The sequence below is a fragment of the Platalea leucorodia genome, assembly GCF_965183815.1.
Source record: "Platalea leucorodia genome assembly, chromosome: 3".
In the NCBI taxonomy this organism is placed as follows: domain Eukaryota; kingdom Metazoa; phylum Chordata; class Aves; order Pelecaniformes; family Threskiornithidae; genus Platalea; species Platalea leucorodia.
Window position 1 is genome coordinate 54,895,910 of NC_138825.1, and position 23,610 is coordinate 54,919,519.

A 23,610-nucleotide genomic window follows, 5' to 3' on the forward strand; every position below is an offset into this window, starting at 1 on the left:
TCCTAGTCAGATCTTCACTTGGGCTCCTAACTTTGGTGCACGCATGCTGTCTAGACAGTCACGTAATGTTTCCCTTTTGGACCAGTCCTCATTGCTCTCTGGCACAAAATAGCTTTGTTAAGGAATTTGCGTGATAGCTAAACGTTACAGCACTAAGACAGTACCACTCAGCCGCACAACTCCATCCTCTTATTGCAAGGACTAATGCCCGGGGTTGGGTGTTTCATTTGGAGAGCATGTAAGCAAAGATTTTTTTTTTTTCCCCAGCTCTTACAATCTGCACATATGGTACTACATGGTCCTAGGGACAGGAACCTTATTTTATCTTGGGTTCTAAGAATGTGTCTGTTCATTTACTGCTTCGTCTGATGTATTTTTTAAAACAACCACGGAGTGATGAAAAATACTTTACTGGATTAATTTAGGAACAGAAGGGAACCAAATTTAGTTGTAGGTGTTTGACAGGAACCCTGCAGATGAGGAGGTGATTTCATCCCCTGTTACCTGAGCCTTTTACGCATGATGGCCTACACTACGCCACTGCTCTTGCCTCCGCCCTCGGCCTGTTTGCACAGGGTGAGCTCAGCACCACCCTTCCCCGGTGTGCGGCTCCAGGCCTTATCGCAGGGTGTGCGAGCGCAGGGAGGCGGCTTGGGTGCGCTCCCAGGGCCCCAGGCTGGCTCCAGGTGGGGAAGCCAGCAAGCCCAGTAACGGAGAGGCGACTGCGGGTGCCAGCCCGGGTTACTGGAGTACTCCTACGAGCAGTCATCCTGATAAAGCCCTCTTTGTCCCAGCAACCTCTTTGCCATAACGCGCTTTACCGAACGAAGGGGAGAAAACCTGAGTGTTTGACCGAGAGAAAACTTGGCTGCCGCTACCAGTAAAAGGGGGCAGAGGATGCTGGTGTTTCCACGGCGTGAGCCCCCTTTTGACGCCCAGCTCCCGCTGAGGCCGCCGCTCCGCCCCGCTCTCCCCGGCCGCCGTGCACGGCCGTGCCCCGGGGAGCGGCCGGGGAGAGCGGGGCGGAGCGGCGGCCTCCCTCCGCCGCCGGGCGAGGAGCCGAGGCAACCGCCGGGGGTACCCCGGAGCGGGTGGGCGGGCCGGGTCCCTCCCCCTGCCCCTCCCCGCCGCCCTCCCCGCCCCGGGCTTTTATAAGACCGCGGAGTTTCCGCGTCCTGTGACTGTAGTCAGGTGGTTGCGGGGTTTCCCTCTCCCTCCCTTCCCTCCGTCCCGCTCCCCTCTTCCCCCCGCTCGCCGGCGTGGGCCGGCCCAGCGGGGAGCCGGCTGGGGAAAGTTGGAGGAAAGTTGCCGGCTGGGAAAGTTTAGAGGCGGGAGAAGCCGCGGCCCCGGCAGCCCGGCCTCCCCGCGGCGTCCCCCGCCGGGCCCCGCAGCGCTGCGCTCCGCTCCGCGGGAGGCCCGAGGATGGCCGGCGGGGAAGGAGCGGGCTCCGGCGTGCCGGAGTGCCGGGAGCACCTCTTCAAGGTGCTGGTCATCGGGGAGCTGGGCGTGGGTAAAACCAGCATTATCAAGCGCTACGTGCACCAGCTTTTCTCCCAGCACTACCGGGCCACCATCGGGGTGGATTTCGCGCTCAAAGTCATCAACTGGGACAGCAAGACCCTGGTGCGGCTGCAGCTCTGGGATATAGCAGGTAAGGGCCGGGGGCGGGCGTCTCTCTGCAGGGTGAGCCCCGAGGGGGCAGAGGCTGTGAACCCGCTTGTCTGGGGGCCCGGGGCCCGCCCTCTGCGGAGGAAAGTGTATTTTGACTGTGAAGTCTGTCTTCTCGTTTTTCTCCTTCCACCTATTACCTGCAACCCCTCTTGTCTGCGTTTGAGCATAAGTAGAGGTAGGTCTTGATGTGGGAGTGTAGTTTTTGACTTTTTATAGGCTGTGCGTGCTCCTGTTAGCTGATGTTGTGGGGCTCTTGGCTTGGCCCAGGGTTTTACAGCAGTCCTCAAAAAGCTGCTCTGCTCTGCTCTGCTTGCTGGCCCCAGGGCTGCCGGAGGGTTCCTGCTTATACTGCTCCTCCCGAGCCACTTGCCCAGGTGCTTGTGGCCTTGGTTATGACTACTGCTTAAATTCATTCATGGTTATGGCTCTGTAACACTTCTAGATGAGGTAAGTATCTTTTCCAAGTAAGCTATGTTTAATAAGTACATGTTACAGGTTAAAGGTAACTCAAATAGCTAAAATTGCCTTCAAAGGAAGTATGGTCAAACTTTGCATGTTTGGAGTCACCTGTTTAATTCAAAAGCAACTTGTGTCCCTGCAGTGTGTAGTGAGGGAATGGGACTTGTGTTATGCTTAGTTCTACATCCAAATCAAGGGCTTGTGTATCAAAAAGGTACTTCAAGCACACAGAAGCAGAAAAGCCCTATTCACTTGTCCAAACTACACATCATTCCTTTCCTATATATAGTTCAAAATTGTTCTTTAACACCTCTGTCTTAAAGACTCCAACTGTATACCTACCATGGTTAACTTTACTTATGCCGTGGTGTTAAATGCCACAGAACAAACTCTGTTTTGCTGTGGTCTTGTAAGAAGTCTGTGTCCTCAACTCCTTAATCATCTCAAGTTGGTATTGCCTTTCTAGGTTTGTGTGCAGCCCAGGTATTAACCTGCAGCTCTTTCCATCCCTCTCCACCATGTTCAAAATACCTCCTTGGATATGAAAAAGTAGACTGTGTTTCAAATGCTTGTGTTTAAACTTATACTACTGGAAGATACTAGGATAACAACTGGTAGTTACTGTTTCCATGAACTCCACCCTTTATCAAGTGGAAGCTGGGAAAAGAGGAAGCATAACATGTGGCTGCTGTAACCCTGTGACAGACCAGCTGTACATCAGCTTCTGGTCTTTCTGCTCTAAAGGTTATCTTTAAAACACTTCAAATATGATTCCTCAAACTAAAAAGCCTGGTTCTTACTGCCATATGCTGAAATACACCATAGATCTTTCTGCTGCTGGCCTGTAGGGCAAACTAAAATATTTTCTAATTGCTGTTTTGGAGAGCGAGTAAAATGTTGGCAAGCTTTCTCTTCTGACGTGTTCCTTTCACGTATCAGTTTTAACTTTCTTTAAATCAATTGGCTGTATCAGTGCAAGCTGCTGCAATGCTCTGGATGTATTTTAGCAAGTCTGGGGTTCCAAAGATTAAAGAGGGGAGACTATCAGGATCCTGGGGTTTGGCAGGCTGCCGTGCTTGTGTTTAACTTCTCTTTAGCCTTTGGTTTCTGAGACTGGGGTAGGCTGTGTGCTTTGCCAAAGCAATCTCTTTCAACAGGCTAGGCAGAAACTTAGCTGTAACTTATAACAGAGTTTGGACAGAACCTATTGAGGTTATGGGAAGCCCTGTCAATACACCCATGCATTAATTTCAAGATCTATTTCAAGACAGTATTTTTCACTCTTGATTATTGTCCTTAGTGTATCTTGGACACTGCTAGGTGAGGACTGAGTTAAGAGCTGCTTATAAATTCCTGGAGGCTTGTGCTAATATTGCTGATAGATTGAAGAATAAAATTTTTCCTGTCACCAAAATGACTATATACTATTCATAAAACTTCCAGACCTATTGCAAATGATGCCCTACTAAACGGGCAAAAATTTTCCTATATTACCATGTGGTGCATAGTTTTGTATGAAACTCCTGACTAGTCTTTCCCTAGAAAAAATGAAAAAGGAAAATACAGCTGTTTTGCAATTTGCACTCCAAACACTTATGTCTAACCTGGTAGTTTAGGCTTTTCTGTTTCCAAGGGGCTGGATGTCCTTTCCCCATTGAAAAACAAGACCAGGAAGAGAAGTAATCTTAGTCTTAGTGTTATTTGATTGGGCTGTGCTTAGCCAGTGTGAGAGTAACAGTTCAGACTCCTGTAGAACTTGACATCTCAGTTAAGCATTAATCAAAAATAAAAGGGATTTTAGTATCCATAAGGGTTGCTTTATGGTCTTAAACGTGCTAAAGTCCTTGACCTGGGAATGTGTTCTACAGCTTTCTACATCTATATTCATGAATATTTCTAAATGCCTGAGGATGTTACAAGGTTTATGTAGAAATTATTAGAGAACCAGGTTGACGATGGCTTCTCTACAGTCATAGCACATATTCCCTAAAGTGCTTTATTAAAGTGTGTAACAAAGTATCTGAGCATGTGATAGTCATTCCCTTTTAAGTCATCAGCCCAGCTGTCTTCTGGCTTTCAACAGCTCATGTAGATAACTTTGCTGGTGTGTGCAGACAAACAGCTTTAGATCTCTTGAAGGGATCTAAATCTTATGGTAAGTAACGTTACATGTGACTTCCCTGCAAGCAATATGGTGCTGGCATTCTGAATTGATTTTAATGCATTTAAAAAGGCTTCTGAATTAAAGTCTAACCCTTAAGCATAGGAAGGCATGTTATTTTTCACTAGATCAAAGCTTGTACTTAACAGTTCATCATAAAAAGCTTTCCTCAAATAGCTGGGTGCTGCAATCTAAGGGTCTGTACCTAAATCAATGATAAGAACTAACCATGTAGTTCAGTCAGCAGCTAAAGATTATACTGCAGATACTGTGCTGGTTTCTGGTGTGACTGTAGCCAAACCGATGAATGTTGTGCTGTGTATTGCAATGCAGCAGGCTCCTGAGTGACTTCAATTTCTTGTGCTAGCTGAGGTTTTTTAGGGATTGGATAATTCTGTTGAACGGAGGATGACAGTGTTACAGGGCCTATGCTGTTTTTCTGGTGAAAATAGCCTTGCTGTTGGAAGGTACAAAGTCATGCAAATTCCTGCAGCAGGACCAAAGGGGAGGGGGTGTGAAAGAGTGAAGGGGGAAGAAGGGTACTGATGTGCCTAGACTTGTATATTCCAGAAATACTCAGTCATTTTAGTTTTTAGGCACAAGTTGTAGCTTCTTGAATAATGGAGAGGAAAAAGCTTGGAGTAAGACTGATCAGTCACTGTCAAATTATCTTGGTTGCAGCGTGAAGTATTCTGAAAGAAGCTGAACGGATTACATGCATGTTCATACAGGAGCAAAACTCCTAAACCTTAGCTGCCCTTAGGCATTACTCTTGATTGTGGTTTTTTTTTTTTATCTTGACATATGGAGTTATGATAAATCTTTCTTCCTGGATAAATTCTGAAAGTGTTAAAACCAGGTTAATCCCCTTGATCAAAGGACAAAAATAATTGGCAAAATAAATAGGAGATAGGAATGAGTCATTGTGGTAAAGAGATACAAAACAAAGGAATCTTAATGATAGGGAAGTGCTTTTAAAGTCTGTTATAATACACTAGAGATTCCTACTTGACAGGCATGCTGTTTTAGCAAGTATACTGCACTGACCACAATGTAGTATAGGAGGCAAATATAACATATAGATGAAACTTGGACAACTATCACTGCAAGAACACTTTAAGGACTTTCTGTATCATAAAAACTTTTGATCTGATCTAATAAGACCAGCAACTGAGTAGTGTTAGCTGCTGCTTTATGATCACATTGGCTACCACTGTCAGTCACATTAGCCTGTATGAACATGCAACTCTCTGGAGGGCAGGGGTGGTAAAAGCCACAGATGACCACTAGATCTTGGCTTCTCCTGAATAATGTCCCTAATGACAACTGGTAGACAAAACTGTTTTTAAAGCTTTGAGCAATTCTGCATTAACTTTGGTGTAATAGCACTCTTCTTCCAGGACTTCATTAGAATTTCTTTGTAAAAGTGTTTATTAAAACTGAAGTACTACTTTAACTGGAAGAGTGTGGCTATGAAATTAGCCAAACAGAAGAGGAATGATTGTACTTCAGTATTCTAAACATGCTCTACACAAGTGAGCATAGAGTGAAGGCAAGAGAATCTAGGCATAACCTGCCCCAAACTGTGGTTTTTCCTCGCTGTTATAAAAATACCTAATGAGTATGATGAGGAAGGAAGAGTGAAAAATGTGCACATAAATAACTGCATCAGACATGGATGTGGCACTTGGAGCTTAGAGCTTTTTCAGAAATGGGTAAGTGATCCGAGGTTATTTCCTAGTTTATATGGTGATGGAGGTTCCCACAGCAGCTGCCTACATGTGCAGATGGGAGTACTATCAGTCTGGTAAGAGCTGAGGCAGGTCAGAAAGCTCCCAGTCAGGGCTGGGGAATTTTATGTGATGAAGTCCAGACTGCTGAAAAAGATTTGAAAGACCTGTGACTGATTTCTGAATGTTTCCTGCTTACACACATTTAAGTATGAATCTCATATGAGAAAAATTACTTAAGGATGATGGTGGCTGGAAACGTGCAAGACTAGCAGATAAAGTTTGAGGAGGGGAAAGTAGAAGGCCTGATAATGTTGAAAGGTTTTGATCACTGTCTTAGAAGCAGTAGAGGCAAGGAACAGAACTGAAGGTGTATTATAGGTTTCCTTCTAGAAACCACCCCTCTGTGGGAAATCTTGTGTGGGTGTCCTTTGTTGTGACTCTTCAGGAACAGCTGAATTAGAGTTATGAGCTTTCAGTTGAGAATGACTCGCTGTACTTGGAGCTCTATGGCTAAGTATCCAAATAAGTCCTGAACATGTTAAACTTGTTTCTTCTTGGTGTGTCTCCAGCCTTCAGACATCTCTGAATACAGATTCTGGATGTCAGCATGCTTTCTTTTTTTCTGAATTCTTCTATTTAAGTCATTTTTTTATGAAATGCTGTCAAGCAAAGGCATGGGTTTTGGTCTTGCTGATGAAGCAGTTTCCTTCTCTTACCAGTGGGGTACTGAATCATTCATATTGGTGAAGGGTCTTTTGCTTAGCACTATATTATATACTTGAAGTATATATTATATAACTCAAAGTACTGTATGTGTTATCTTGAGCTAAACTTCTTAAAGCCTGTGTGCTGATGGAATTCCATAAGCATATGGGAAATGTTACTGTCTTGAAGTTGGTGTTGTAAGGCAGTTTAGTATGGTAATTTTGATTATGCAAGACAGGACTGTTCAGTTAATTTTCAGTTAAATGGTAGAATTGAGACAGATGTTCTTTGAGTGTCTTGGAAATAAGCTTAGAATTTCTCCAAAGGTTTTTCTAGGTGTCCTACAAGAAATGAGGTTAAAGATGTGATCTCAGAAGACCACCACATGCCTAAAAAAGTTTGCTGTATTGATCTTGCAGTTACTCATAACTTCTGTCAATAATGAAAATGCAGTTAGTGCTTGAGCTTCTAATCACTATGGAATAGATGGACCTTCAGCCTTATTTTCAAATAGATAAGGTTCATATCATATATAGCAGTTGCTCAGAAGCTTTATGCTTTCTACAAGATCACAATAAAAATACTGCACTAGCACTCTGATACAGAGAAGTATGGATGGATGGGCATCCATCAAATGGGCAGGTGGGAAGCTACCTTAAAGGGAGGTAATACCTAAGTTCTTATGTGCAATATAGCAGACAGGAGGAAAAATAGTATATATCACACAGCATAACTAATTTTGGGGTCAAATTATAAAAACAAACAACAAATCTTTGCGGAAATCATTAACTTACATTGATCATAAGCTTTTCTGAGGCAAGTATGGGCCAAATTCTTGCCCTTCATATAATAGTGACTCAAGCAGTTGGAAATTAGGCTGGTTTGAGTCCAGTGGATTACCCTTCAGAGACAAACTGGTGTAGACAATATTAAATATACACTTTTCACTTAATGTATGGAGTTTACATGAATGGAAATCGACCTTTATCAACTCTCCTTGCATCAGTGTTGCAGCTTCAGAGTCCTGGTGTCTTCACCTTATTTACATCTCCACTTTGCCTCTTACCAGTTTGGTTGCCTTTATATGAACACCAGGACAGGGTGTCACTGAAGGGCATGTACACAAGTACAATTTGAGTTGGCAAGTGCTGTAAAGGGGTTGTTTGAAACTGATTACCTGTCTTATGAAATGCAGGCAAGAAAATAAGCTTAGCTGCCTGGTTCCAAAAAAGGCACCAACATGCTGTACAAAACAAGTTTCTCCCCTTCAGTAGTCAGCAAGGCCACTGGGATTCAGTCTCGCAGCTGTTAGAAATACCTTCCTTGAACTCCAGTGGTAACCATTGCCTTGCCTTTGCAGTCTGTTGTAAACTGTTCCCTCCAAATACTCGCCTCAGAAGTTCTGAAGTGTGATATGGCATGTCAGGAGGAAGTGATTTGCAGTAAGGGAATTTCTATTTATATTTTCATATGAAAGCATAGGAATAACTCTTGTGAAATTCTTGCAAGTGTTAAAGCTAGCATGACCAGCAGCAAGCAATGACTACAAAGCACAGCGTGCTTCTCAAGCTACCTGTGGTAGAATGTTAGATGTTCAAAGTTCTCCTCTGGCTATGGAGACACAGAACAAAGGTAGATGGGATGGTAAGATTATGCTTTGAAAAATGATGGGATTTCGGGGCTTTATAGAGCTTGTTTAGAAATAAATATCTTAACTCTGTCTAGAGAAAGCATAGGAAACTTTCAGTAGCAGTGGCTTCTAGATTAGCAGCAAATGAAAACCAATAGTCCTTATTGTATGGATTTTAGCAGCTTTTCGAATAATAGATGAAAAAGCAGCCCCTGAGTGTCATGGCAAACAGGTTATAGGAACTTGTTCTTTAAATGCTCCCAGGCTAGAGTGCTGGGTAAAGCAAAGTGACAGCTATTTGATACAAAATTCCAATCGCACACAATGTGCCATGACATGTTCACTATTTTAGAGATTAACATTTTTTCAGTTTTAACATTAACATTTTTGAGACAAACTGACTTTAGGATTGTTCTTCTGTGTGCTGTGAAATGCTGTAGTGCCACGAGGCATCACTGTTAAGTACACAGTACAGCTCTGGCTGCATGACAATGCACCAAAGGAGATTGATTAGTGTCAGGCATGAAAATAGCTTAACTCTGGAAGATGACTTGTTTAAGTCTAGTTAAAGCAAGGTAGGAAATAGCAATTCATGCTGTTGCTGGCACTAATTGGACTATGTCAACTTTTTCTGAATAGTAATGCAAGGAGAGTTTTTCCATACAGGTTGCATTTGACAGCTAGTTAGAAATAATTCAGCTTGGTTGAACTGTACTTTTCTGGGGATGGAAATCCAGTGCTTAGTCACAGACTTCCTCTCTTGTTAATGTGCTGTTTATGAAAGATGCAAGCAAAACAGGAGAAACTTTCTTATACAAACATGATTGTCGTACTTCTACATAGAATACATTTGGTGCTGGACAGAGCCAGTTGGACCATAAGTGCAGGGTATTGCCTCTAAACTTAAAGACAAGACAGTAAGTTGTTAAAGTCAGTTTGGACAATCTTAAATCATTAGATTAGCCTAAGGCTACAGGCAGAAATGAAAAGTTTATCAGTCTTGCTGTAAAATTCCCTGCGAGAGCTGTGCAATTGTTTGAGGAAGGCTTTCTATCTTTGCAAAAGAGAATGGTGTGCTTTTTCCATCTATTAGGATGATAGATGTGGTCAGGGTTGCTGATGGAAATTGAGTGTCTAACTTCAGAGCACTTGTACGTCAGTGCTCTTGTGGTTTCACTGGTAGTGAACACGACTATCCTGCTTTAGAGTAAAGTATAACAATAGCAAACAGTGAATGGAAAGACTACTCACTGATGTTGAAAATTCGGGTAGCTAATAAATTATTAGGTTAGAAACTGGCTTTGTTGTGCAATGAAACTTTAGAGCCAACTACTTCCTACCATTTCAGAATGAAATAGTGAATTCTAAGAACATGTGAAAGCACTTTGTTATAATCTACACAATCAAAATACTGCTGCACCTGAACTGATATTCTTCAGTGACTTTTCAATGACTACGGAGTAAGTCTCTCATACACGCTGTGCATATAGTATACTGTCAGGTCTCTGATGGTGTCACTCAGCAGAACTGCTTCAGCTGCACCCTGCCGCTGTCTAATGTAGACATAACGAGAGTACCAAAAGTCATCTCTTAAGGTCAAGTGGGAGTCAGTTGAACAGGGATTAACTGACTGGTTACCTTTTCCCTGAACACTGCTCTTCGGAAGGGTTTGGGACATTTACTGTTGGGAAGAGATCCATCCAGTGATCAGTTAACTTTCCCACACTACCCTTAGTAAGAAAGGATGCTAGCAATTCACTTTAAATCATCTGAGATTGGTTTTTGTCTGTGTCGTGGTTTAACCCCAGCCAGCAACTAAGCACCACGCAGCCGCTCGCTCACTCCCCCCCAGTGGGATGGGGGAGAGAATCAGAAGGGTGAAAGGGAGAAAACTCGTGGGTTGAGATAAGAACAGTTTAATAATTGAAGTAAAATAAATTAGAACAGTTAAATAGGCAAAGCAAAAAACCGTGCACGCAAACAAAACAGAACAAGGAATTCATTCACTACTTCCCATCGGCAGGCAGGTGTTCAGCCATCCCCAGGAAAGCAGGGCTCCATCACGCGTAATGGTTACTTGGGAAGACAAACGCCATCGCGCCTAATGTCCCCCCTTCCTTCTTCTTCCCCCAGCTTATACACTGAGCATGACGTCATATGGTATGGAATAGCCCTTGGGCCAGTCTGGGCCAGCCCTCCCCCCTGGCTGTGCCCCCTCCCAGCTTCTCGTGCACCCGGGAGAGCAGGGGAAGCTGAAAGAGTCCTTGACCAGTGTGAGCGCCACTTAGCACCTATTCAGAGACAGCTTAGCACTACTTAGCAAGAACCAAAGCATCAGTGTATCATCGACATTGTTCTCATCCTAAACCCAAAACACAGCCCCCATACCGGCTACCAAGACGAAAATTAACTCTATCCCAGCTGAAACCAGGACAGTCTGTTAAACTGTAGGAGCTGTAGTCAGTGAAACTGTTTCTAGTACTGTCTAATACAGGAAGATATAATATTTTTGTTCTTGCTTTTTAACCTCTTAGTGTTTGTCATCAGAACCACAGATACCAAATATTACTTCCACAATGGTGGAAAGTAAAAGTTAGGCTAGACATGCCTTTTTTTAACTCACAGGTTTCTAATACCTGCTAGAGCTGCTAGTATAGTTCAACACCTCTGTGGTTTAAACACTTCGCAACTTTGTATTAACACCTTAAATGGGTAAGAATGAGGAGTGGAGAGACATCTAGCACTGACCATCTCAGAGTCTGTCTACTCTCAATCTATGGCTGCTACCCATGTGAAAAAGCAGGTAGACACACTTGAGCATGTCCTGTAATATTGATAGTGGTTTAGTTAACCTACTTCTTGCTGAATAACAGATTCAATCTAATTGGGTAAGACAGTTCTGGGACAAGCTGTGCTGGTTTGGGGAGAGAGGGGAATACTGTCAGCAGTGGTAGCGTGCCAGTAGCATATTGACATATCTGGCTAAAAAGGAGCCTCTGTCGGCTCTCATCTGACCCAGGTAGTGCTAAAATGTACATTAGATATCTGGAGAACTGGGAGATTCATCCCCAGGGCAGTTTTGGATATTTGCTGTATTGTGCCAAACACCAAACATCCAGCTGTCGGAGTAACAGGCATCCAAACTGTAGTCTGTTCTTGCCTGTGGCTCCTAAAGGACTTAGGTGAGTTTTGAAAGGGACAGTGACTCTAACTCACTGAGAGGATTGGGCTGCATGCCCAGCCATTTTGGATGGCACTTTAGCTTAAATCTACCACACTGAATGAAATGCATCGTAGAATCGTTTAGGTTGGAAAAGACCTTTAAGATCATCAAGTCCAACCGTTAAAACTTTGCTGAGAGATGGAATTGTAAATAAGGAGCTGCCACTCAGCTGTTCCTTGATGTTAGTATGTGAAAGCCTGATCCTAGAAATTCAGGGAGTTGGAGAAAACTCTTTGTAAAGCAGCACAACTGGAGCAGGGAAGAGAGTGCTCATTAGGTTAGGGCTTCCCTTGGCAGAAGAAAGACTGGAAAGAAGGGGGTTCACTTACTGTTGAATTGGTGTTTTTCCTGTCCAGATGAATAAAAGCACAAATGTCTTGTGGTCCAGGAAATTGTCTGAAACAACTGATTTGTAGAGTTTGGCACTGAAGTCTAAATAGTGGCACTGTGCTTGCACACTGTGTGGCTAATAAGGTCAGAGTAGTTGATAGCAAGGACCTAAGAGCCATGGTGTTGGCAGTCAAATTAAAATTAGTCTGGCTGTCACTAATGACCCTTGAATTTTGGTATGACTAATACTGACTATTAATGGTCATGGTAAATAGTTGATTTGAGAACCCTTCTCATGATGGAAGGAGAATGTTCAAGTGTTCCCAGACTAAAACTGATTTATTACAACTGTTCACTATAGCTTAATAAGCATCCTGTGATGTCTGAGTTCACTGCAGTGTACAGTACCTATTGATAGGAAAGCAGAATAACTGAAATACACTAACAGGATGCTACTTCTATGCATTTTGAACTCTCTTAATTTGATTCACTAGGTCTCTTATTTTCTTCACTACTGGAGTATTGCTGGATAGTTTTTTGGCTTGGTTTTATAGATTAGACTTATCCTGTGTTGTATACGCTGCCTTTCTGTTGAACTTAAACTGCCTTTTAAACTAACTGAACACTGAGCTTCAGCATTCTGAAGGACAATGTTAGCAAGAGCTGCTTGGCTCTATTAATAAACTGAGGACTTTTTGCTGTTTATCAGACTTGACAACTCTGTATTATTGGGTCCAGGGAAAAACTGCAAAACTTTGTTGCAATGGTCTTCTAGTTAGCAGCAAACAACTTTGGAATAGAACTCTTCTGCTAGTTGTGTGTTCTCTTTTGGATTACTTTAGTCTAAACTATGCATCTCTAGGTTAAGATTATTTGATGTGGAACTGCCAAACTTGTTAAAATAAAATTTTGAGCTCTGGACACCCATTAAGCTGATTAGCCTGTCAAAGATAACTTGAACTAACATTACTTCAACAAAATAAACTATTTGTTCCATCATTCTTCTAATTGTCAGGCTTTTATAACTCTTGGTCATCTTTCTCTTCCTCATTAATGACACAATTTTTGGAGGATGTCAGAACTGCTAGTCTCATTTGAAAGAGAAGTTAGACTTTGTCCTGTTGTCCATCAGTACTCCTGATGAGATGTTAAGGGTTTAAATGCAACTAACACAACTCTGGCTTCTGAGTTGTGGCTTCAGAATAGACTGAGCTTAGATTTTTAAAAGATAGGGGAACTCATGCTATACTGTTGGTATTGACAGATAAACCAGAATTTACCTTCATAGCAAAAAAAAAGTACAGCTGGAGAAGCTGCTTCATTTTGCTCTCCTTGAGTAAGTTTCTGTTAGTTAATATAAACTACGTATTAAGACTTCTAGGTATGGTAAGTAGTCTGGGAGATGGAACCCTGACAGACTCAATATCATGCATATCCAGCATTCATTTGTACATTTAACTTGCTTTTTCTAGCCTCAATTCCCATCACATAGGAGGAGTGAAAATAGTTAAGAGCAAAAATAATGGTAGGAGTGTAGGGTAACTCCTGCAAACTAAAAGCAAGAACTGCCACAATGATAAGTTACACTGCTGTGATAAACAGGATTCTCTTGTTTATTCCTTACACTGCTGTGATAAACAGGATTCTCTTGTTTATTCCTTACACTGAGAAAGATTGCTGTAGAAACTCTTTAAAATGTACTTCAAGGCAAGGCTGTCAGTGCCTGAATCTTATGATGATAACTTATCTTGCAGTGAAGTAAAGGACAAAGATAAAGCTTCTAATGTCAGACCTGGCTATAATTTTTTCATGTTGTTTTTAACTTATGGTTTACTCCTGTTGCAGTGTAAACTGGGAAGCAATAATAGCTTCCAAGTTTTGATACAATTTTAAACTAAACTTAATTCCTGTGGTGCTGCTGTAGGGAACTTTATTAGTTCCTGATGCATGACATTATGCAAGTATTTCACTTCATGTTGCTGCAATTAATGGAAAATATGGTGACAATATATGCCGAGTCATTTAGATGTGAAAACTTTGTGGTTAGAGAATGCGGAAGTTTGCATTGCATGCAGCCACTTCCATACCCCCAAACAAAACCTCTGATCCCCGTGACTGCCCTGTAGCTTAGCTCCTCATCTACACAAGATGCACAGAGGAAGGTAACTTTGTGGTACCATCAGATTTCTGTCAAGGCACTAGAACTACCAGAATGATTAATCCTCTGATGTCCTTTTCATACTGCTATAGTAAGCAAGTAATTTTCCTGTCTTCTTCCTTCCATGATTATACACACTGGAGATTTTAAGTCTAGTTTCATCTGATCACTTTTAGCCTTTTTCCCCTCTGGGGGTATGATCCACTTTTGCTACAGCGCAACACTATTCTCACACATGGTGAAATGACTACAGCAAAAATTCTGCTGGACATAGGAAAGGGAATGACAAATCCCTGGCTGAACTGAGTGTGGCAAAAATTGAGTTAATTTAGTTTTAATAACCTAAACAGAGAATGATGTTCACACTCCAAACTTTGGAGGAGTGGTGTGTTCTACAGTTTGCTTTTTCTGTATGAGGTTTTTTTGCAAGCAGAAAAGCACTTGCAAAAGCCTTGCCTGAAAGTCGTGTTACCTTTTCAAAAGGTGGTCTAGAATGCCCTGCATCCCCTACAAAAGCTCAGCCTAAAGCATGTGTGTTGTCAGCAATAATAGGATTATTGCTGTTAGTCTACTAAGAAAGTCTACTCAGTCCATACTGAATTCTCTTCCTGCCTCATGCCATATACCTTTTACCACAACAAAACTCTTAGCTTTTAGGCAGGCCATGTGTTACTGCTTCTGTCTTCTTTCTAGGGAATAAAAAGAATATAGCCATCCTCATTAGACCTCCGGACAGGATGGAAGAGCAGTCATAAGCTAGTATGCAGGTCAGATCTGTTGTTAGTGGATGTGAATTCTAGAGGTGAAAGCAGCTCTGTAATAAACTGTTTTGGAATTTGGGCTACTTTAGAAAAGGGCAGCACTCATACTGGAGTGTATTTGACCTATTAAAAGGCATTAATTGTAATACTACAGTGGTGTTGAGCTTCTGTGTGTGTTTAGGGGTAAGGGGTATCAAATCCTCCTAATGTAAAGCTTAAATTTACTAAGTAAAGATAGAGGCTTTTATGCCAATATGCATATCAGTTGTCTACTTTCACTCAAATTTAAATTCAGAAGAATATGTATTAGTGTTTCTCCAAATCTAAAACTCATACTATAGGAGCAAGAACTTCTATCAATAAAGGCAGCTAGAAATAATACTTAAATGAGTGCTCTGGACAGCTGAAGCCTATGCTTTCTAATTGACTGCTATAGAGTACGAAGAAAAGTACAGTTCAGTGCAGGCTTATGTTCCTACCAGAACTGCTGTCTTCTCACACGATGAGAAAAGCTACTGTACAAAGCTAACCTTGGCTTCTGTATTATTCCGGAGCTCCTGAATCTGCCAGTTAGCACAACCCCACTTGCAGTGGCCTCTCTCCTGATCAGGACCCCATGAGGGGATTCAGCTAGTCTGCTGTTCTGCTACAAGACTGTCATTGCCTTTCTGGTATAGCGTATCTGGATTTTACCAACAGGGGAAGGGGCTGCCGTGGTGCTAAAGGCTTATGTAGTCTGGGGGATACTGGGGCATGAGAAGTCACCAATGTCAAGAAGCAACTGTCAGGTGGCCTTGGTTGATTACCAGTCAGTGCAGCTCTCCAGCTCATTGTATATAAAGGCATTGGGCCAGGTGGGTGGGGAAGACTGACTACGGTAAGATGATGCAAATTCTCTTGGAAATGGAATTGACAAACTTACCTGAGTGACGACCAGACTTCCTGGCCAAGGCTAGGCCTCCTGTGATTTCTTTAAGAAAAAACATTTGGTGTTTAGGACAAGTTTGGTTATGATATATACTTTAACTTTGTTTCTGTTCTCTGGAAGCTATATGTGACCCTCTACTAGTTCAATCTCTCTCTTATACCTTAGACCCACTGTGTTGTGCAGGCTTCAGCAAGAGTTATTGGTATAGGAGGCTAGTATGGCCTTCTGGCTAAGTGTTCTTTGTCTTTAAAGCTTTTTTGGATGGGAGAGCAGTAGGCTCTTCATAGCTTCTGTGGTTCCATATGCAGTGACTGGCTTAATATAACTAAATTTGACCCTGTGCAGCTCCATTTTAAAAAACAAAATCCCCACAATCTAAATCTAAAATTTCTTTAGATGTGGCACACTTGATCTGCAGTACTAAAAGCCTTCTGGCCAAACTCTCTTATTGGTATTTGATTAATGAAAACATAGGCACATGGTACAAAAATTGCAGTAAGGCTATACCAAAAGCACCTTTTAGGCATAAGAATCAGCCTGAAAATGCCTAGGGAGACAACGTGAGTTACTTGTATACAAGTTCTGTGTGCACTGTTAAGAGACTTGTGTCAGCAGTGTGCCTCTTCCAGTGACATAGTTACTGAGGTGCAGGTTGGTGCCTAGCTTGTTGGCCTTAGAGTCCACAGCATAAGTCCTGCTTTAAAACTTGAGCTTTAAATATGGAGGGAAGAACTTTCCTCTTGCATGCTTCCTGTTCTCACACAGGGGATAATGAGCTGGTAGTGAAGAAATTAATGTGTAATTTCCACTTCTCAGAATATGCTGGCTAGTGATACTGTTTTGTGCAGCATCATACTTTAAAGTTGAACAGCTTCTTTTTTATAAGGCTTTATAGTTCTCTGGAACTTCACTGTAGCTGCTGCTGCTTTCCAGCAATTCTAACAGCTGCTTAGTCAACCTTTTCTGAAAATGTCTGTCGGGAATGAGCTAATCGGTACACTGAACTACTGACATTAAAATGAGGCAATCGAGCTAGAAAAGCATGCTGCTGTACAGGATCCCTTGTCATGTTCCTTCACCTAATGAATTTCTGTCTCTTGCTGAGAAGATCATAATACCCAGTTCTTCTGGTAACTGTTTGTCCTTGCTAATCAAAGGCAGACTTGAATGTTTATAAACAGAGGATAACTATGTTCCAATTAAAATTCTTATTTTATCTATTCTAAAACTGCATATGCACTAAATGCTAAAAGCTGAAGTGGTGATACACTGTAAAACTGAATTATAAAGTGCAGGGACTACTTTTCCCAATGAAGACTTCTGAACAAAGCAGAAGGCATTTTAGTAGCCTGAACTTCCCAAGCAACATGCTTGCATTTGACACTGCTCTGTCTGCTCCAGTACAAACACAGCATGATGGTCTGACCTTCCAAATAGAAGAATAACTGAACTGGCACTCTAATTCTACATTTCAAGTATACTGGCTACAGTAGTTATGCTTAATAAGAAAAGGCTTTAGTTGACTGTACTTGCTGACCATTGGTTTTCTTCTTGACTTTTTTTGTGAATAATTGTACTTCAACTATTCTGGTCATCTTGTATATCAAATCCTGGGATTGCTGTAGAACTCCTACAGTTGGAAATTATTCCAGAGAGGGTCTCCGACTTAAAAGATGAAGTCAAAGATAATAGGTTTAGCTAGAACTGTTAAACTAGCTCCTTTTGATATTTTCCGTAAGAAAAAAGTCTGTAATGTAGGCAACTTCTTCAGAAGATGCTTTGAAGGCTGTTAGCCTTGGAGCTTGTAGAAACCCTTGTTGTTCACCCTCCAGAAAAAGTCTCTGGGTATGCTTAAGTCTCTAGCTGAAGTGATTAGGTTTATATCTAAATCTTACAGAAGCTTTTTTGAGGAAAGAATTTGTGTATAGTTGTGCTGGTAGTGTTTTTAGGCATTACTTCTCAAAGAACACTATTCAACAAATAAGTTTTAAAAAAAAAAATAATCAAAGTGATAGTTGGGATTGCAAACTGTTTTTAGCATCTGACTTGTGTGATACACATAATGGCTGTTACAATGAGATAACATAGGATAGAAGAGGCAATGTTGTATGAACTAAATGACTAGACCTAAATGCCAAATTTTGGTACAGAAGCCCATTTACACTGATGACAGTTCATGCTTAAATATAAATATACTCTCTCACCATCCTCTCTTTCAGGCCAGGAACGCTTTGGAAATATGACCAGAGTGTACTACAAAGAGGCAGTTGGTGCTTTTGTGGTCTTCGATGTCACAAGAGGCTCGACTTTCGAGGCTGTTTCAAAATGGAAGCATGATTTGGACAGTAAAGTACTACTTCCTAATGGCAGCCCCATCCCTGCTGTTCTTCTTGCAAACAAGTGTGACCAGAAGAAAGATGGCAGCCAGAATCCCTCTCAAATGGACCAGTTCTGCAGAGAAGGTGGCTTTGTTGGATGGTTTGAAACATCTGCCAAGGTGAGCATAAAGAGGAAACATTTTAACTCTTCTAAGTATCGGCATAAGAATGGATGAATATAGTTATGTGGGGAAGAAAATCATCAAGTATAGGAAGTGACAGTCAAGTCTCCAGTGTTCAGCAAAAGTTGGAAGACTTGCAGCATATTTGATTTAGACTAGAACTGCATCTTAAATTCTGAAAACTTTAAAACTAACTGGAAAACTTGATTAACTGAGTTCGATAAGCTTTTTTTTCTTGCACGTGTCAGGATCAGTGTCATTCTTCAGCTATTAGTACTATTAAACACTGATCAAACTGTCCAAAAGATACAAGTAATCTTTAGGTGCAGGTGTTTAAATTGCAGCTTCAGTCTTCACTGTTGCATGTAGGAAGTAGTAAGACTCCAGAAGTGCACAAGCTATTTGCTCACTTGTTACTACCCACCCAGATGATAATGTCACTAAAGAACTTTCCTATTTTATCAGGCAGTGTCAAGACTGATGCTGGAGAAAAACAAATTGCTCTGTGTATTAACTTAAGCTAAGATGAATAGCTACTTTATTCAAACAGATAACTTAGAGTAACTTCATATATTGTATAGTTTTAGTCTACAGATTTGGTCAATGCGCAGATAAGCTTGTGGTAACTTAGTTGAAAGTGGAATCCAACAGTTCCTTAAAATCCAATTGATCCTTAAAAAGAAAGATTCTTCTAGGTGAAGACAATGTGGCTGACAGACCAAATTACTGGTCTGGTTAATAACTCCTTTATATGGTAAGCTAAACCTCTAAGCCCCTCTCTTCCCTTGGCTTGCCTACTTCCTTTAACTGTTGCTGATGGACTGGCACAAAGTGATGCTTAGACAACTCTTAAGAAAAAGTCTGTAGGAGAAATATGATAGAAATAAAGTGACAAGCCTTTTCCTGACCACTTTAAGGAAGAAGTGTACACAGTGACAGGAATTAGTTAAATTAGCTAATAACTTTGTTTGCATTTGAACAAGAAATTCCCAAACCCACCCATCTGTTACTAAAAACTGATGTTTTAAGGCTCTTTATACTCAAAAAGAATACCAAGGTTCTGTTTTGGGTTATGTCTTCACTGAAGCTTCACCTGTCCATAACACTGCTATACATAAACTTCAACATGGGTTAAAAAAAATGCAGCTAACATTGGAACAAAACCTAACACGGAAGTGTAGTGACAACTTCCATTTTAGGTCGCATTTAAGATACGACAGTGTAAAACAAGGTTCTTGGTGCAGAGAAAAGTCCAGATAATATTTGTTCTAGTTCAGTTATGAATTCACTTGTTTAGGACTTTGAAGAGGTAGTTAAAATAGCTTAGCAAAAAGTCATGACAGTTTTGTTTTCTAAGCATACCAAATCAGTTTATGGTTTTAAGTCCTGCCCACTTAAATATCCTGATAATCTGCTTTTGTCTTTCTGCTGGAACTGATACTTGAATCTTCAGTCTAGTCATCGGTAATATAGGTCCCACTCCCTGTGGATTAGTGAGAATATTAAAGGCAAAAGAACTGCAGAGCATATAAATATTCATAGAAATACTTTCTGAAAATCCTTACACTAAAGTGAGGAGAATCACCTTCCACTCTGGGCAGGGAACAGTACCTGACAGCCACAAGCTTGTGAAGTGCAGTAGCGATGGGTCAGATGTTCTAATGATCTAACCTTGCTCATGTAGAGTTTAGATCTACAATTATGGAGACAGAGTGCACTGCGGTGGTATTTCCTTTGGAACCAAAGACAAGTGATTCCAAATGTGGCAACCCTGTGGTGAGCTAGTAGGTGGCCCAGCCAGCTCAAAGCTGTGGCCAAAAGCCCCTTGGCATTGGCCAGCTTAGCCCCTCAGTAACTAAGAGACCCTGATGAAATACAGCTCTATGTATCCTGTATGCACACCTCTTTAGAGTGTACATTAAGGTGCTTTTCAAAGCATGCACAAGAAAATGTAGAGTGGCTAGATGAGGCACTCGGATTTAGCTGGGGCTTTAAGGCTGATAGAAAAGGTCCTTTTACATAAGTAACTGCATCCAAACTGCAGCAGAAGCAGAAAAAGGCCCCAACAGGTAGAACACTACTATGAACAGTGTAATTGCCTATTATCTTTCCCGATGCAGAAATGTACTTTAGCATTTCTGAGTCTTCCAAATGCAGGTGACATTTATCCCCTGACTGCCTACTAGATTAGAGTTGAAGTATCCTATTTTTAATATGGGTGAATAACTTTGTCTCAAAGCTTTCTGGTAACTTTTTTCAATAAGCAAGTGTATGTGTGATGACCTGGTGTGTCTAAGCTGCTCGTGTTGTGCTGATGAGAGTATAAAGAGGTTTTTTTTATTTGGACAGCTTCTAATAGGAATGTGTGACTATTTTAAAAAAAAAAATCACTGACTTCTTTGCTTTCAACATTTTTAGGACAACATCAACATAGATGAAGCTGCTCGATTCTTGGTGGAAAACATCCTTGCCAACTACAAAACCTTCCCTAATGAAGAGAATGATGTGGGGAAACCAAAACTGGACCTAGACCCATTGAAAGCAGAGAGTAAATCACAGTGCTGCTAATGCTACCACTGTTCAGTAAATGTGATGGGATGAGCAGCAAGACTGTTCCTTAACTCAAACTGCTGCTATGGTGCTGCGTTGTGACAATCCATATGGGGTGTCTGGTATTATCTGAATAGGTGATTCTTGTGGGTGTTTACATACTCAGTTTCATGCTAAACAAGAATATCTTGTGAGTTATCATTCCACTTGCTTGAGTGGCTGCATCTAAGTACGATTAGTGTCTTCTTACTTGAGAACATAAGGTAGTGTTTACACTCCTAAAAAGGAACAAAGACAACATTCAGGCTCTAATTTGCTTCTAGGACATATGCTACATTCCAAATAGGACTCTCTTACCATGGTTTTAGCTGAATGGACACTTGCACCTTTACTGTAAACTTTTCCTTTATCATCAGTAATGTCCCAATTTAGCCTGACTTTTCACCTACACACTTGTCCCTATTTATTATCCCCCACCATGAGGACCTGTCTCATTGCTAGTTCTCCTGGGTTGAGACATCCCAGAAATCTTGAAGGGGCCAATGACAGCTGGGGAGGTATCTTTCTTGGTGTGTTCACTAGGACTGGGTGAAGTAGATGGCTTTTACCACTGAGTAAGAACAAGATGGGTTAATGATGGTATTTAACAGGGGAAAGGCATGGTTATAGAGGTACTAACAAAAAGGCATCTCTAGCCATTGAGGGCAGAATATTTTCAGCTAATACTTTACATATGAAACACATTAATGAATACAGTTGTACTGCTGGCACATAGTTATAGTAACCTTACCCATCTGCACATCCAGAAATAAACATCCAGTAACTTTTTCATGCACTAACACTGAAAGCTTTACCAGGACTGCGAAAAGTAAATATCTTACTGTCCTGTGATGATGAACTTGCTTCTTTTTCCTTCCATCTTCAGATGGCTCTGAATACCATGAGGGAGGAGAGAGGTCTTGAAGGAAATGGGCTAGCAAGAACCAGTTAAGCTATAAGAAAAAAAAAAAAAAAAACAAGCTCTAACTTTTTCAATTTCAGAACAGTGCTGCACTCTTCTGACTACTTGGATCTGGTGAACTGGCTTACCAGTTTGTAACTCTGTATACTGAGATGCTTATGTTTCCTTGTTATAACTAATATGTATTTCTGGCAGCAAATGAAGATCAAAAGGATTAGAGAGATTTCACGTTCTTGAATACATTCTGGAACTTTGGCTCTGCTTGGCTGAAAGGCTTTGAAGCTCCTCTTTATTTTAAAGATTTCTTCTGTCCTGGTACCTCATTGCTACTGACTTTAGAAGTCTTATCTTGCTTGGTCTGATAGTGCTGATATTTACTTAAACATCAGCATGGAGTATGTGCCAGATTGGATATACTTTAATCTGTATTGAGATTTCCTAGGATGTCTTTTTTTCTAAAGAGTAATGTACTTTTTGAGAGACAAATAAATATATTTGGGCATCTTTTGTATGTTGTTGGTGTATGCTTTTCAGAACATGAATCTTCACATCATGTGTCCCACCCTACAAACAAATACTTTCATTGACATTTGAAAACAACTTTATCTTCTAGTAGCTGCTATGTTAAAGGCTTACTTTAAATTACCACAGTAAGGCTTGGCATAAGCTAAAACTGGGTTTGACTAGCTTAGGATCATCAGGTGATTCAGATGAAAGGGTTCTTGGGACATCTTCTAAGCCAACATCCTTCTCCAAGCAAGGTCATACTAGGGTGCTCAGGCTTTCATGTCTTAAACCTTCAACAATGGAGACTGTATGGCCCTGAGAAAGTTGTTTCAATGCCTGACTGTCCTCATCAGAGGTTATCTAGTCTGAATCTCTCTAACTTCAACTTATGTCCATGGTCTCTCAGTCATGCAGCACTGTAATGAATGCATCCATTAGGCTTGTGCAGATTTATTGGACACTTAAAGCTTGATTGCTACTTTAAATTTTTTTTTAAAACCTGTAGCACTTCAGAAAGGAAGCTGCTCCCCATCCATGTTCCTTGCTTTTTTTGAGTTGTTAACCTTTCTAGCTAACCTGGAACTACCATAATCTTCCTATTCAGTCACTTGCAGAACAACTCCATTTAGACTTTAAACTCAATTTTAATAAGCTGTTTAATTTCTAGTGTACTGTCTTTTTCTAAACTTTAATTATAGCTGCACAAATCCAGTAACTAACCAGTGGAACATGTGCATAGCCTGTTTTATTTGATGCTTCTTGACTAGATCAAAACATGATAAACCTTGCTGACTAGTCAAACAAGATGCAATTTCATGTTGACTTGGCTTCAACTGTAAGTTTACTGAGCCTATGCAATATAATGTGAAGCTTGTCACTAGTGGGCAAAAAAAGGCCAATTCTTGAGTCTGTCTAGTATGGTATAGAAGGCTGGCCTACATCCAAATGCTAATTCCTTACATACCTACTTTACTGGGGAAACTGCAAGTGGAGGTAGACTTTTTTTCCAAACAGCTATTGTGCTTTTTCTTGTTTTCAGATTCGACAGCAGAATGAAAACCAAACTGAAGCTTCGGGATTCTACCTGAATGCATGAATCTCATCTGGGTCCTGTCAGTGACAGTGTAATCCTATGCAGATTAGTTTCAAGAATGTCTAAATTTCTGCTTGAAGAGCTATTGCTGCTATGTTTGAGCACTTTCCTTATTCTGAATGTAGCTTGTGTTCTTCTAAAGCTCTACATGAATGTAGAATGGCCATGACTCTCAAACTAGTTTTGATACAGGTTGTCACTGACTGGAGAAGCAGAGGCAGGGTGAGGTTAAGGACCTAC

The 23,610-nt window shown here is 41.2% G+C and overlaps 1 protein-coding gene across 1 annotated transcript; it reads left to right on the forward strand.

Moving 5' to 3' along the window:
- The first annotated feature begins 1,237 nt into the window (after positions 1–1,237).
- Positions 1,238–21,829, forward strand: RAB32 (RAB32, member RAS oncogene family). The gene is made up of 3 exons (XM_082305231.1): positions 1,238–1,651; positions 17,979–18,256; positions 20,678–21,829. Exons 1-3 carry the CDS (start codon positions 1,423–1,425, stop codon positions 20,825–20,827), a joined length of 657 nt encoding a protein of 218 aa, XP_082161357.1. The 5' UTR covers positions 1,238–1,422; the 3' UTR covers positions 20,828–21,829.
- Positions 21,830–23,610: the final 1,781 nt, after the last annotated feature.